At 38.6% G+C, this 13,742-nt stretch overlaps 1 protein-coding gene across 4 annotated transcripts in view; it reads right to left on the minus strand.

Annotated features, from left to right (window-relative positions):
• Positions 1-13,742, minus strand: part of ABCA1 (ATP binding cassette subfamily A member 1) — a 151,718-nt gene that overhangs the window by 12,508 nt on the left and 125,468 nt on the right. For all 4 annotated transcript variants that reach the window (XM_027772665.1, XM_027772663.1, XM_027772664.1 and 1 more), the window contains 9 exons: positions 13,282-13,376; positions 11,409-11,441; positions 10,195-10,300; positions 9,252-9,326; positions 6,885-7,054; positions 5,120-5,297; positions 2,552-2,667; positions 2,297-2,441; positions 481-604 (listed from right to left, as the gene is read on the minus strand). In XM_027772665.1, the coding sequence (XP_027628466.1) occupies positions 481-604; positions 2,297-2,441; positions 2,552-2,667; positions 5,120-5,297; positions 6,885-7,054; positions 9,252-9,326; positions 10,195-10,300; positions 11,409-11,441; positions 13,282-13,376 (1,042 nt within the window). The remainder of the gene's footprint in view (positions 1-480; positions 605-2,296; positions 2,442-2,551; positions 2,668-5,119; positions 5,298-6,884; positions 7,055-9,251; positions 9,327-10,194; positions 10,301-11,408; positions 11,442-13,281; positions 13,377-13,742) is intronic.

Genomic DNA, 13,742 nt, shown 5'->3' on the forward strand with positions numbered 1-13,742 from the left:
AACCAGTGAATGAATGATAATCATAAGGACACAGGAAAAATATTTTTACTACTCTAAATGTAGAAAACTGCAGTAAATTATCTTTCTATAGACTGTGTAAAAGATAACATATAACCACACATGCAGGCTCATGACTTGCCTAATAAAACCGAAGTTTGAATCTTTTCATCTCATTCTTTGACCTGTATCTAATCCAAAAGCTTAGGTTTGATTTTTCCAGTGACTCTGACAAACCCAACCAGTGGCATTAGGCACTGGGCTCCAATCAAATGCCGCCATTTTTCTCACCTCCAAAATTGCTGTCTTACTTATGTCAGTGCTACCAGAGGTACAAATGGTTGTGTCACAAGGCCCATGCCACACCAGCTGCATTGGTATGAGCCCTATCAGTATGCCCAGTTACCAGGCTCTTTCTAAGACAAAGGTCAGGATATGAAGGCCATCTCCCTTAAAGCAACCTCCAGCTACTCCTTCACTTACCAAACCTTTCCAGGGCATCAGCCATAGCCTGGTTTTTCACCATGTCAATGAGCCCTCGTCCCAGACAGAAATGTGGGAAGATCAAAAATACAGACTTCAGGATATCATTTATGTTATTCAACTTCTAAAAAAAAAATAAGAGAGAGAGAGACAGGATGTCATTCATGGTTTAGGCTAAAAATTTATCAAAGTCTAAAACATGAGAATGAAGAAAAATAATCTGAATTCCAGACCTTCAAATTCAGATGCTAATAAATAGTAGCAGGCATAGCTGATGATATAGAACATAATAAATTTTTATTTTTTTAGAAAATTTGGAGTGTTTTTCTGAGTACAGAGAAATAAAATGAATAATGTTTAGAAACTTGGTTACATTTCATCAGAAGCAAATCTGTAACAAAATATTTGCTTAGCATCCTAAAAGTAAATTGCTCATGTCTTGGTCAATATTTGAGTTTCAGAATTGTGTTGAAACTTAAAAATTTCTTCTTGAATACATCAGAACTTACTATGACCCCACAAGGTAGCAATGGCCAAATATCCAGCCACTGAATAGGTTCTATATGGTGCATACACTGTGCAAGGGCTTGGAAGAAGCCAAAGTTACTAAGAAGTAGTCTCTACTCTTTAGGAAAAGAAATCTGCAAACAGGAAATTACTACATAACTAGATATATGCTATACCTGAGGCGTGAACTAAGGAGTCTGAGAAGAAGTGAGAGTGCCTCCCATGGGCAGGTAAGGAAGCTTTAAATTTGAGCTAAATCTTGAAAGATAAGGCAAACTAGGGCCAGTAGGTGGTGTGGTGGTTAAGGCAGCTGGACTCCCACATGATTGACCATGGTTCAAGTCCTAGACCTGGCAGCCTGCTTTCTTACTTTCCTTCTCTCTCTCTGTCTCCCTCTGGTCAACTTCAAAAAATAATAATAATAATAACAACAACAATGAATAAAATTAAATAAAATAATTCTTAAAAAAATAAAGAAAAAAGGTAAGGGCAGAACTACCAGACCCTGCAACAGAAGAAGGGTATTTCAAGTCAGGTCTGCAGAAGTATGGAGGGCTTAAGAGACAACTCAGCTACAGCTTATTGGGAATTGGGAAAGCATGTGGTAGAAATGGCCAGGAAGGGTTATGTACCTTTCAAAGACCTTGTGGGCTAAACTGTGGTATATGGACAAGGAAGTGACAACAGAAAGGAAACCTCATTTAAGAGTTCTCTACTGGGAAGAATTAATGACACAATCAGTTGAATATGGGAAATAAGTATCAGTAAAGCATCCTGGATGATCCTAAAAGTTAGGCAACTGAGTGGAAAGCCAAGAATGACAGATAGCAAGAGAAATATTAGGTTCTGAAGGGAAAGATGATTAGAACATGTCCAAATTGGGATATCTATAAATCGTCTAAATGGAGAAAATGAAAATGTGAGACTAGAGTTCAAGGGATTGATCAAAGTCAGAGGCATAGACCTGAAAATGATAAAGACATCAAAATAAGTAGTGGATTGGAAGGCATCAGCCAGAGTTGTTGGCACCTAAAATGGAAAGCAAAGATGGCAGATGACTGTGTACTGGGAAAAGGAACACTGAAACAGAAAGAAGTATAAAAGAACCTGTCAGAAGAAAGTGGAAAGTTTGACCAGACATAATAGGAAAGAAAGTTATTGTGTAGACCTAAGGGAGAAACAGTTTGAAAAAGAACAAGACAGCAACACCACTGCCACAGACAAGCAGACTAAGACCATGATTAAACACTGTCCTCTGGCTCCCAGAGATGTGCATCCCAGCAGCAAGTACTCTCTCTGTAGAACTCACATTGTTGGTGAAGAGCTCTAGCACGAAAGTGGCCACGCTGCCATTGATGCCAATAAATAGGTTCACACTGGTGAGTACTACATAGGCTGTGCTGGGGATCTTGAACACGAAGGAGGCTGGATACATGAGAGGTGTGATTGACCACCTGGAGAGGTACAAAGATAAATGTCCACTGGGAGTCCTCTGCCCATCCTCTGGCACTAAGTACCACGTGCCTTACCCACTGTGAAATGTCCCCACCCAGAGGTGCCTTACCCATACAGCAAAAGTAGAAGGGCGAGAACAGGCAGGTTGGTGGAAGACACATAGGACTTCTGCTGGAAGCAGATGAAGATAATAATGACCAGCGTGGCAGGGACCACATAATTGCACTAAAAGTGAAACAAAGAAATAAAATTCACCCCTAAGTGAAATATATAATACATCCCAAGTCTTCACCATCATCAGTGATAAAGGGAAATTAAGCATATTAGAAAGTAACTTTTAATTAATGAAGCCACATAAACTATTAATCAAAATGAAGGACAATATATTTTGACATACACTTTACCCTTGGATGCTTTTATAAACTGCATGCCCTCTCTGTCTTCAACAGCTAAGCCAAGGAGTCATCATGTTCAGTAGACTTACTAACAATGAATTCCTAATTAGAGTAATTTTAGTTTCACAGGCAGCAAACGAGCTTCCATTATTTTTCCCCAAGATGAATGCATCTGTTTCATCATTAATGTTATAAGTATGGTCTGCCCGAATTCAATCTCACACGTAATCTATTTTTTAGTTAAGTACTCATAATATGAATGTCAGAATTATTTCATCACACTAAGAATAATTTTTTGTGTGTTTTTTGGTAAAGGTTTTTGCCTTAGGGCACATGTGCTTGCTGGAGAGAGACAGAGACAGTGAGAGGAAAAGTGAGAAATTACCCCCTGGGGGGATGGCCACACTGCAATCCCTTCTCTGCCATGATCCTCCTAAGGTCTTGGGCACCTATGCACATATGCCTGGCATGAGTTTCAAGCCACCAGGTCTAGGATTTGAACCGCAGTCAGCCATGTGGGAGTTCAGCAACATAACTGCTATGCCATCTGCTTACCCCAACACACTCAGAATAATTTTAAAGTCTGTTCTGATGGTGTATCAAGTTGTAAAATACAGAAATAAAGACTTGACCATAGACCAATGATGAGAATTTATACCTGGGCAAAGTATGAGGAACAAAATACAGATAAGAAAGTGATAGTGAGTTTGTCATCTCTTAGAAGAACTGTAGCTTTAGACTCTAGGACTCTGTTTCACTCCCATGCTACTTTATATGTTCATCAATAACTTAAAGACCCTTATAGAAAATTTCAGGGACTTCAAAGCAGGGAGAGACAGATAATAAGCAGGAAGGTAAGTGATGTCTTTGAGTTTGGGGACATGATCTTTCATCTCTATATCTCTTATGCCTAGCATCATCAGACATATAGTGAGCATTCAGTATGTATTTACTGAATAGAATAATTACTGAATCAAGATAAACAGAAACAGGGACCAGCAGGTGGTGTGGTGGTTAAGGCGCTGGACACTCCCACATGGCCGACCAGGGTTCGAGTCCTGAATCCGATGGCTTGCTTTCTCACTTCCTCTCTCTCTCACCCTCACCCTCTGTCTCTCTCTGGTCAAATTAAAAAATAAATGAATGAATAAATAAAAAATAAAGTAAATAATTATTTTTAAAAAAGATAAACAGAAACAAAACAAATAGACACTACACAAAATGTAAGTTAATGGGGATAAACATAAAGTTTAGGTTCAAAAAAATCAAATGCATTAGTACAGAATGAAAGAAACTCAATTCAACAGTTATGTGTGTGAAATGCAAGTTTCAACCAAGTTACCAATGAGACAGTGCTTCTTCAAAAATGCAGTACCCTTGTACTGTGGTAACAGAAATATGGGATAAATGTCAACTCCCTCTAGACTCATAACCATTCAGACCACAGCATGAACACAAGGTTAATTCTAGGCTTTGCTTTTCAAAAGGGACATTAACAATATGGAATATGGCCATAGATGGGCAACAGATCAAAAGAATGACAAGTCTAAGAGGCTTGATATAATCAGCACAAACATCATCATCATCTCCACCATCATAGCTCACATTTGTACAGTGCTTTAGAGATTGCAAAGTATGTTCTCATACATCATCTTATCTGGGGAAGACATAGGTTAAGTGAGAGCTGTCTTTAAATATCAAGAAGCTGTCCAATGGGAGGAGAATTTTATTTGCTCTGTGTGGCATACAACTAGTGGAAATTATAAAAAGTTGTATTTCAGAATTCTTTGAAGTTCTCCATATTGGTCCAAACAAAAGCAGTATATTATAACTTGCACAAAAGCATATTTTCAATGAATGCATAAGCTGCTATTAAGAATGTATAAATTTTTCAAATGACAGATGACTTTCCTATTAAGGTAGAGAACATACCAACTCTCAAGATTAAACCCTATCAGAGAAGTTAGAGGCATTAACTTGAAGTTTTGACTAAGTTCCTTCCATCTCTTTGTTTCTTGGGAAACTTATCATTTAGGAAGTTAGTGGTATTAATATTAGTGAATGTGGATGGATGTTCCCTCTGGTGTGACCTTAGCTCTGATACTCAAAGTCATATTTGATGTCATGAAAACGATCAACCACCACTGCCTTTTCCTTTTTCATTCATCTTTCAACTAACTGGAACACTTTCTGGTGATTGCCAGGGGCTCTTTCATCCTTATCTATGCCAATCCATGGCCCTTATAGAGACTGATAAAGCAGCAGCACCACTGTGTCCTTACCATGTCCCACACAAAATTGGAGAGCCAGTAAATGACAGGCTTCACTCCACTGATGAACTGCAGGTGCTTTGCTTTGCTGACCCGCTCCTGTATCAGGAACACAACAAAGCTGGCTGGGACAAAAGACATCGCAAAGATGACACAGATGGACACAAGGACATCCACTGATGTGGTCATTCTGGAAAGAAAAAGGCAGTGAGGATATGAGAGGTCTTTGCTGTAGCTGAGGGCTCAATCAACTAGGCCACAGGTGCATACAGACACATGCAAGCACGCAGGCATGCACACACACACACACACACACACACACACACACACTCACATACACAAATATCTAAGGCATAGCCCAGAAAAACATCTGTTCACCAGATACACATTTTACTCAGGGTTAAAGATGATCACTTTCAAGTTTGAAAGACAAAACAAAAAACTAGACAATTCAAATGCAAAACAGACTTCGCTGAGGTCAAAAAGAGTCCACTGCAACAATAAAACTATTGAAAGAAGTCTGAGAGCTGCCTAATGGTATTCACTTTGGTTCACTGTTCTTGACCTTGTAAGAGCAGTAAGTTGTACGTTTTTTATATACAAAAAGCTAGTGTGACTTGAAAACTAACTTAAAAGCAGCAGTATTAGTATTTGCAGCTACTCAAATAAATTATTTTTTTCTGGCTATTAATAACTTTGAAAGCAACAGCATGTAGCATATAAATCTAGCACATAAAAAATTTCATCACATACTCATCCTAAGAGGAACAGTTTCATAAGCCCATTGCACAGGGTGTTGGTATAATGATCCTAGTGTCCTACATTAATATTCTATTAAACTGAAACAATAACTGTCACCGGAAAGAGATCTAACATATGTTGAATATTAACTCTATGCTGGGTGCTGAATTTGGCAATTTACATGTGTTTTCTCATTTAACGCCATACATTTAGAAAGTTTAGAAACTTGGGAACCAGCAGTTAGCGTAATGGCTATGTCGCTGGACTCCCACGTAGTCGACCGCGGTTCGCGTCTCGGACCCTGTGGCTTAAATCTCACGCCGGGCGCGTGTGCGTGCGTGCCCAAGATCCCGAGAGGAGAATGGAGGAGAAGGGATTGCGGTGTGACCATCCCCCCTGGGGGGTGATTTCTCGCTTTCTGTCTCTATGTCTCTGTCTGTCTGGCGAGCGCACGCGCCCTATAGCAAAAACCTCTCCAAAAAAAAAATAAGAAAGTTTAGAAACTAGAGCCAAACCCAGATCTCCATGATTCCAAAAGCTATATACTAAATTAGATAACATTAGCTTTATACTTCACATGCACACACACACACACACACACACACACACACACACACTCACAGCTTAATTTAGAAATTAAAAACAAGCTAATAAAAGCATATGTCAACATGTTTAAAAGTGATTTTAAAACAAATGATACTGATTTTTTTATTAAATAATTTGTGTTAATAGTGAGATATATTATTTTAGAATGTTATTAACAATTTTTACTTCATTTATGTGAAATCACTAAATGTAATGATTTTTACATATCTATATCACTTCTCTTCTGCAGTTGAAAAAACCCTGCCAGCCGATGTGTAAACTGACGCTTTCTGCCCAGAGCCTCAATCAATTCAGATGTACTATAATGTAACTGTCTCTGCAGCTGTTATCCTACAAGCAGCTTCATATTTCCTTTCCCTGCTCTATAATCCCCTTAACACCCACTCCTCTTTTCTCCCCATCCTATCCATTCAGATAGAGGTACACTTACAGAGCCACTTCTGAGAGCTGCTGCTTGGTGAGATTCAGGGGGTGATTGAAAGCAGTAATCCCATAATGGCTAGGATTCTCTCCCTTCTGCAAGTTGGCCCGGAGAATGGCATTGTTGATGACATTTAGGAAAGAGCTAATGGCATGCCATCCCTTGTTATTGAACCACACCTGAAATAAAACATACCAGATACAAGTAAGGCCCTCTAACCCCACTCCTAGAGGTGAGTGTCCACATACAAAACATGTATGTAAACTTCAGAATGAAATTCCAGTCACATACTAAGACAAAACACTACAATCAGAGAATGTGGCAGAGTAATAACAGTATACACAATATACTGACCACTATTGTGTGATTGCAGACAAATCTTAAAATTGCTTTTTCTATTTCTGTGAAGAATGTTGCTAATATTTAAATAGCAATTACTATAAATTTGTAAATCATGAGTTGACATTTTATCCATATTCATTCTTCCATCCATGACCATGGGATATCTTTCCATGTTATTTGTGTCTCTGATTTATTTCATTGGCATTTTATAGTTGCTATTGTAGAGATCTTTAACTTCCTTGGTTAAATTTATTTATACATACTTGTTTTGTGTGTGTGGCTATAGCAAATGGAATTGCTTTCTTGATTTCTTTCTCAGCTGGTTTGTTATTGCTGCATAAGAACATTACTGATTTTTGTATGTTGAATTTATATTCTTTAATCTTACTGAATTCCTTCATCAGTTCTAAGAATTTTCTGGGAAATTTCTTAGGTTGTTCTGTTCATGATCATGTCATCTGCCAACAGGGACAATTGCAATTCCTCCTTTATAATTGGAATGCTTTTATTTCTTTTTCTTTTTGTTTAATAATTTATTATTATTATTATTATTATTTATGCATTCAATCACTATGCATCATTTAGATTGTAAAGCAACTTTACCCAGCATGATAGACATCTCAGTCCAGTTGAGAATACTATACACATCCTCATTGACAGATAATAAACCATATCTGTGTCCCACAAATATCTTACTCTCCATTTTTTTCCCAAATTTTTTTTCCTGTACTCTTCCACTCCCATATTCTCCTTCCACCTTTTCTCAAGTGTCCATAACAATTTTTAATGCTTTTATGTCCTCCAGTCTTTCAATCTCTACCACAGAGTGTGGATAGTGAGTATATGTTAACTGGAGATATATAATATCTCTCTTTCACAGCCTGACTTGCTTAACTCAGCAAAAAAATCTTCCATATTCATTGACTTTGTATCATATTCCAGGGCCTTGTTGTTTTTTATGCCTGAATAGTATTCCATGGAGTACATGTGCACACTTTTTCAATTCATTCATCCATTTGTGGACATTTGGGTTGGTTCTGTGTCTTAGCAATCATGAATAATGCTGCAATAAATATATTTGTGCAAGCACTTTTCCGACTGAGTGTTCTCCTGTCCTTTGGGTAGATATCCAGGAGTGGAATTCTGAATCATATGGCAGTTCTATTTTTATTTCTTCTTCTTACGTAACCACTTTGGCTAAGACGTCCAGGTCTATGCTGAATAGCAGTGGAGAAAGTGGGCATTCTTGTCATATTCCAGTTCTTAAAAGAAGAGCTTTCAGGGACCAGCAGTTAGCGTAATAGCTATGTCGCTGGACTCCCACGTAGTCGACCACGGTTCGCGTCCCAGACCCGGTGGCTTAAAACTCACGCCGGGCGTGTGTACATGCATGCCCAAGATCCCGAGAGGAGAATGGAGGAGAAGGGATTGCGGTGTGGCCATCCCCACATGGGGGGTGATTTCTCAATTTCTGCCTTTCTGTTTCTCTCTGTCTGTCTGGCGAGTGCACGCACCCTATAGCAAAAAAACCTCTTAAAAAAAAAAAAAGAGCTTTCAGTTTTTCCTCATTCAGTTTGATGTGAGCTGTGGGTCTGTCATATGTCATATATGGCCTTTATTATGTTGAGATCTGTGCCTCCCATATCTAATCTGTCGTGATTCTGATGTGCCTTCTATATCTAACTTATGGTGATTCTGAATCATCAAGGGATGTTGTACTTACATCTTTAACTCATTTAATCTCATGAGAGTTTGGAGGTAGCCATAATTACTGTCTCTATTTTGAAAATAGGAAATAGAGGCTTAGATAAGTACAGTAACCTAATCAAGGTCACAATGGTTCACCTGATATGTCTGGTGGCAAAGCTAATTCTCTTAATCACTATACTGTCTGGCCTTTCTCACCAGTGAAGTTAACTGCTCAATTTTTTTCTGTCCTGGATACCCTTTTATCAACTTTACCATGAGTTGAAAGTGTTTTTGCAAAAACATTATTTTCACTAAGAAGCTATGAGAACACAGACAATGGTTTACCTTGACATTATTTTTAGTGTCCAGTCCTATCATGAAGCTTCCCAAACTATTGAGAAATCGATCTGCAGAGCTGTCCTGTAAACAACAGAAACCTGCCTCAGTTGTGGGTTGTTCACACAGTTAAGGGACAACAGTTAAGTCTGGGATCTGTGGACAACAGGCAACCTGAGAAAATTAATACCACTACTACCTTGCCCACTGAAATTAAGTTTGAAACCAGTAAATAAATGGCTCCTGAGAACCAAGTATCCAGAAATGGACAGCACTGATGATACCATGTTGACACAAGTTTTAAAGGAATCAAGGTGAAATCCCATGAATCAAAGCCCCAGGACTCTTAGCCTGGCTATAACTGGGTGATGTGGATTCTTCAGTGTTCTCCTGAGATCATCCCAAGACCCACAAACATATTCTACACACAGATGTATCAGACATATGGACCTATTTCTTAAAACAGAGCTACAGACTCTTAAGACTATCACCACTACTATCTAGGATCCTAGAGCCCATGTCACCTGATCCCCTCAACTGTTATTTAAAATTGAGAAAGTTGAGACACAGAGAAATGGAATGAGTGCTTACCAGGTCCTAAAGACCAGCCTGACATTTTCAAAAATGAATATGATTCATTTCCTATTTAGCTAATGATTATTTTAAAAGATTATGTTTGAAGCTCAGTTTACCACTGGCTAAAATTTATAAACAGTTGTTCTGAGAGCTTTGAAATCTTTGAATTTGGCTTTGATCTACATTTCCAGGTTTTTAAATAAATACTAAGTAGTTCTATTTTGTCTGGTTCAAATCACTAAAAGCCAGTGATGGTTTTGTATCTAAATGTATTCAAAACAATGCACTGCTAGGTGATCAGATTTACCTGCTGATTATCCTCATGCCCCAATAGCACCAAACCAAATTTTCTGACGTCTCAGGATGGGTACTGTACCTTGGCCAGCTGCAAGTGTTTCTTCACTTGCCTGATGGCATCATTAACTTCTTGACTTGAAGGAAGTACTTGAGAATTACTGACACCCAGGGAAAATCCACCATACCTAAAAGAACAGCCTGACATTAAAATCCAGACAGCATAGTATACAATATCACTTAACAGCAGATACTACATAAGTGAATACAGCTCATGAGAGATCTCCTACTTAATGAAGGGTTAAAGTTTGACTCAGGGAAGTTACCTGCAGGCCTCGTCTAATATATTCTAGAAATATTTTAATCCTCATGGCTCCTGCTGGGTAGAAAGGACCAGCCTGACTGTATAGTTAGACACCTATCTAAGATATTGAGGAAAGAATACTCAAAGAATAGTCAATCATTTCCCAGTGGTTCCTCCAACCCTGATTCAGGCCTGAACCCACTTTCTGGAGGCAAGCAGATGGGGAACTGGGTGAGTGTTGAGGGACTGTCCAGAGTAATCTATACTGAGTTTGGCTCTTTCTTAGCATGAGAACCATTTCAGTGCCTGTGCATGCTTCTTCCAGAGTTCCAGGGGTGGTAGCCTTTGTGGCAAAGAGGAAAAGTGGGAATCAGTGAAAGGGATCCTGTGGGATCTAGCTACACATTTTCTGCAATGTAAAAAATGGCTTTAAGAATCCTTCCTCTCTAAGCCCCATCTGTTCCTTCAAAACATGGACAAATTGGTTGAAATTTCATGAAAATAGATGGTTTTGTTGCCCCTTATTTCCTCTAAGAGCATCTTGGTTCCATGATAAATGCCTAATAAATTGTTCTTGAGTTCTAAGGATCTCTTGGGACTCTAATCTGGGAAGAAAGGGTAACCAGGATAGGCATTTGTGTCAAAATACTGTACCTACTTTAAATCTCTAGGGACCTATGAAGTTTCTGAATCTCCTCAAGAAAATTGGTGCTACAAATATTTTATAAGCCTCTGAAGTGGTAGCTGGACACCAAGCAGAGATGTTTCAGGCAAAAAATCTCCAAAGCAAGTCCAAACTACATCTGCCTATGCCCCTGTGTGCTTCACATTCTGTGGGAGTTCTGTTCTAACAGTGAGGTGGCACCAGAGTGTGTGAGGCCAAACAATTCCAGCCTGACGACTTCCTCTCATCCAACATTCCAGCATCAAAATCATCCTCCTAAGCTAGTGTTGCCAAGGAAAACTGAGAGCACAGAAAGAGACCCACTTACCTAAACTCATTCACCCAGACCTTGTTCTTTAAGCTGCAGAAAGTAAAGATAAAGAAACCAAAAATCAATTCAGAGAAAGCATTGATCCAATTCTTAATGATTCTAAAGAAGTAAATATCTAGCTGAGGATACAAAAAGGGCAAAAAATAATCCTATAATCAGGCTGGCATTGTAGAGCTATGTCAATAGATACGAGCTCATTCTCAGCATGTCTCTCCTTTATTAAAAACCTTATTATTTATATGAGAATCACATCTTGGGTTAAACCAAATAAAAACCACATTATAGACAGTCTTGACTGCACTACAAACTTTTTAAAATTCAAATTGTGGATGGCGTGCAGAAGTTATATCTCTTTCTCAGAAAATAATTGTCATCATCATTCTAATATACTCTTAACATGCAAAGTTGCCAGGAACTCGTAACCCAGAGACCCACCTGACCACACTGATAAGAGAAAAACCCAAACAAACATTCCTAGCATCAACTAAGTACTTGACATTGAACTATGATATCTGGAAGCTTCAAGGCTTTTCCATGTTTCCATAGCCAACACAGGCCACAGAGTCTTCCCAGGGCCCTCATAATACTACATTTTTAACATGGAGGACCTTTCATGGGAGAGTGTCCAAGGCACTTTATGTATATCATGAAGTCCTCACAACAAACTTATAAGAGCAACATTAATATCACATTTAAACAAACTGAGATTGTCAAAGGATAATTGTCCCTGGTCAAGTAGCAAGTAAGTGGCAAAACTCAAAAATGTTAAGAAATTATTTATTTTCATTCTAGAGCAGATTGCCTCAAGCTTTACCCTGATAACTGGTTGTTCATGAGACTTCTTACTACCTTTTCTAGTTTGGAAGCATATCCAATAGATACCATCGGCAAAAATTTGATGCTTCCTCTACCACTCCAGTTTACTTGCAATACTTTAATTCTTCTAATCAGTAATGAAAAAAACAGGCCAAGTTTAGTAAATAATCACCTTTTGGCGATAATCTGCACATATGTCTTCACCAGGTAATCAGAAATGTTTCTTCCTGTCAGATTCTGTAGGATGTCTGCAGTGTTCTGTTTTCTCTGTCATCACATTAAAAACCAAGCACATGTGTCTTTATAGACTTGAATTGAAGCAGAAAACAGATCAAGGACTACAGGGGCACATGCCCCTTCAACATATAACACGGTGTGACCAGAACCTGCCACAGCGCCCAGGCACTGCCCTCAGTCAACCACCCCAAGACTGGGTTCATTCTGTCCTCGGCACTGACCATTTGTTTACCAAACCAAAGTCTTCCTGGAAAATTATTATGAACAGCTAAACATTAACATTGATATATGATTCTTCATAGTCAGAAGGTAATTTTAGGGTGCAGCCTCAATAATCTAGCCCTAGTCAATTCCTTTGTTTGTTTGCAATGATAACGAGATTAGCCATTATTTTTAAAATCAAGTAACCAGGGCTTAAGTTTTTACACTCATTTAAAATTGCTTCTCCCCCACCCCCTGCGAACTAGATGCTGATAAAGTAGCAGAGAAATATGACAAACATATTTCTTCCTGAAATAATTCTCTGAAAAAATAGCTCTTAAAACTCAAAGAGTCTCAGAGAATGTCGCAAGTAAGTGGCAAAACTCAAAAATGTTAAGAAATTATTTATTTTCATTCTAGAGCAGATTGCCTCAAGCTTTACCCTGATAACTGGTTGTTCATGAGACTTCTTACTACCTTTTCTAGTTTGGAAGCATATCCAATAGATACCATCGGCAAAAATTTGATGCTTCCTCTACCACTCCAGTTTACTTGCAATACTTTAATTCTTCTAATCAGTAATGAAAAAAACAGGCCAAGTTTAGTAAATAATCACCTTTTGGCGATAATCTGCACATATGTCTTCACCAGGTAATCAGAAATGTTTCTTCCTGTCAGATTCTGTAGGATGTCTGCAGTGTTCTGTTTTCTCTGTCATCACATTAAAAACCAAGCACATGTGTCTTTATAGACTTGAATTGAAGCAGAAAACAGATCAAGGACTACAGGGGCACATGCCCCTTCAACATATAACACGGTGTGACCAGAACCTGCCACAGCGCCCAGGCACTGCCCTCAGTCAACCACCCCAAGACTGGGTTCATTCTGTCCTCGGCACTGACCATTTGTTTACCAAACCAAAGTCTTCCTGGAAAATTATTATGAACAGCTAAACATTAACATTGATATATGATTCTTCATAGTCAGAAGGTAATTTTAGGGTGCAGCCTCAATAATCTAGCCCTAGTCAATTCCTTTGTTTGTTTGCAATGATAACGAGATTAGCCATTATTTTAA

The sequence above is a fragment of the Tupaia chinensis genome, unplaced genomic scaffold (assembly GCF_000334495.1).
Source record: "Tupaia chinensis unplaced genomic scaffold, TupChi_1.0 Scaffold000291_1, whole genome shotgun sequence".
Taxonomy (NCBI): Eukaryota; Metazoa; Chordata; class Mammalia; order Scandentia; family Tupaiidae; genus Tupaia; species Tupaia belangeri.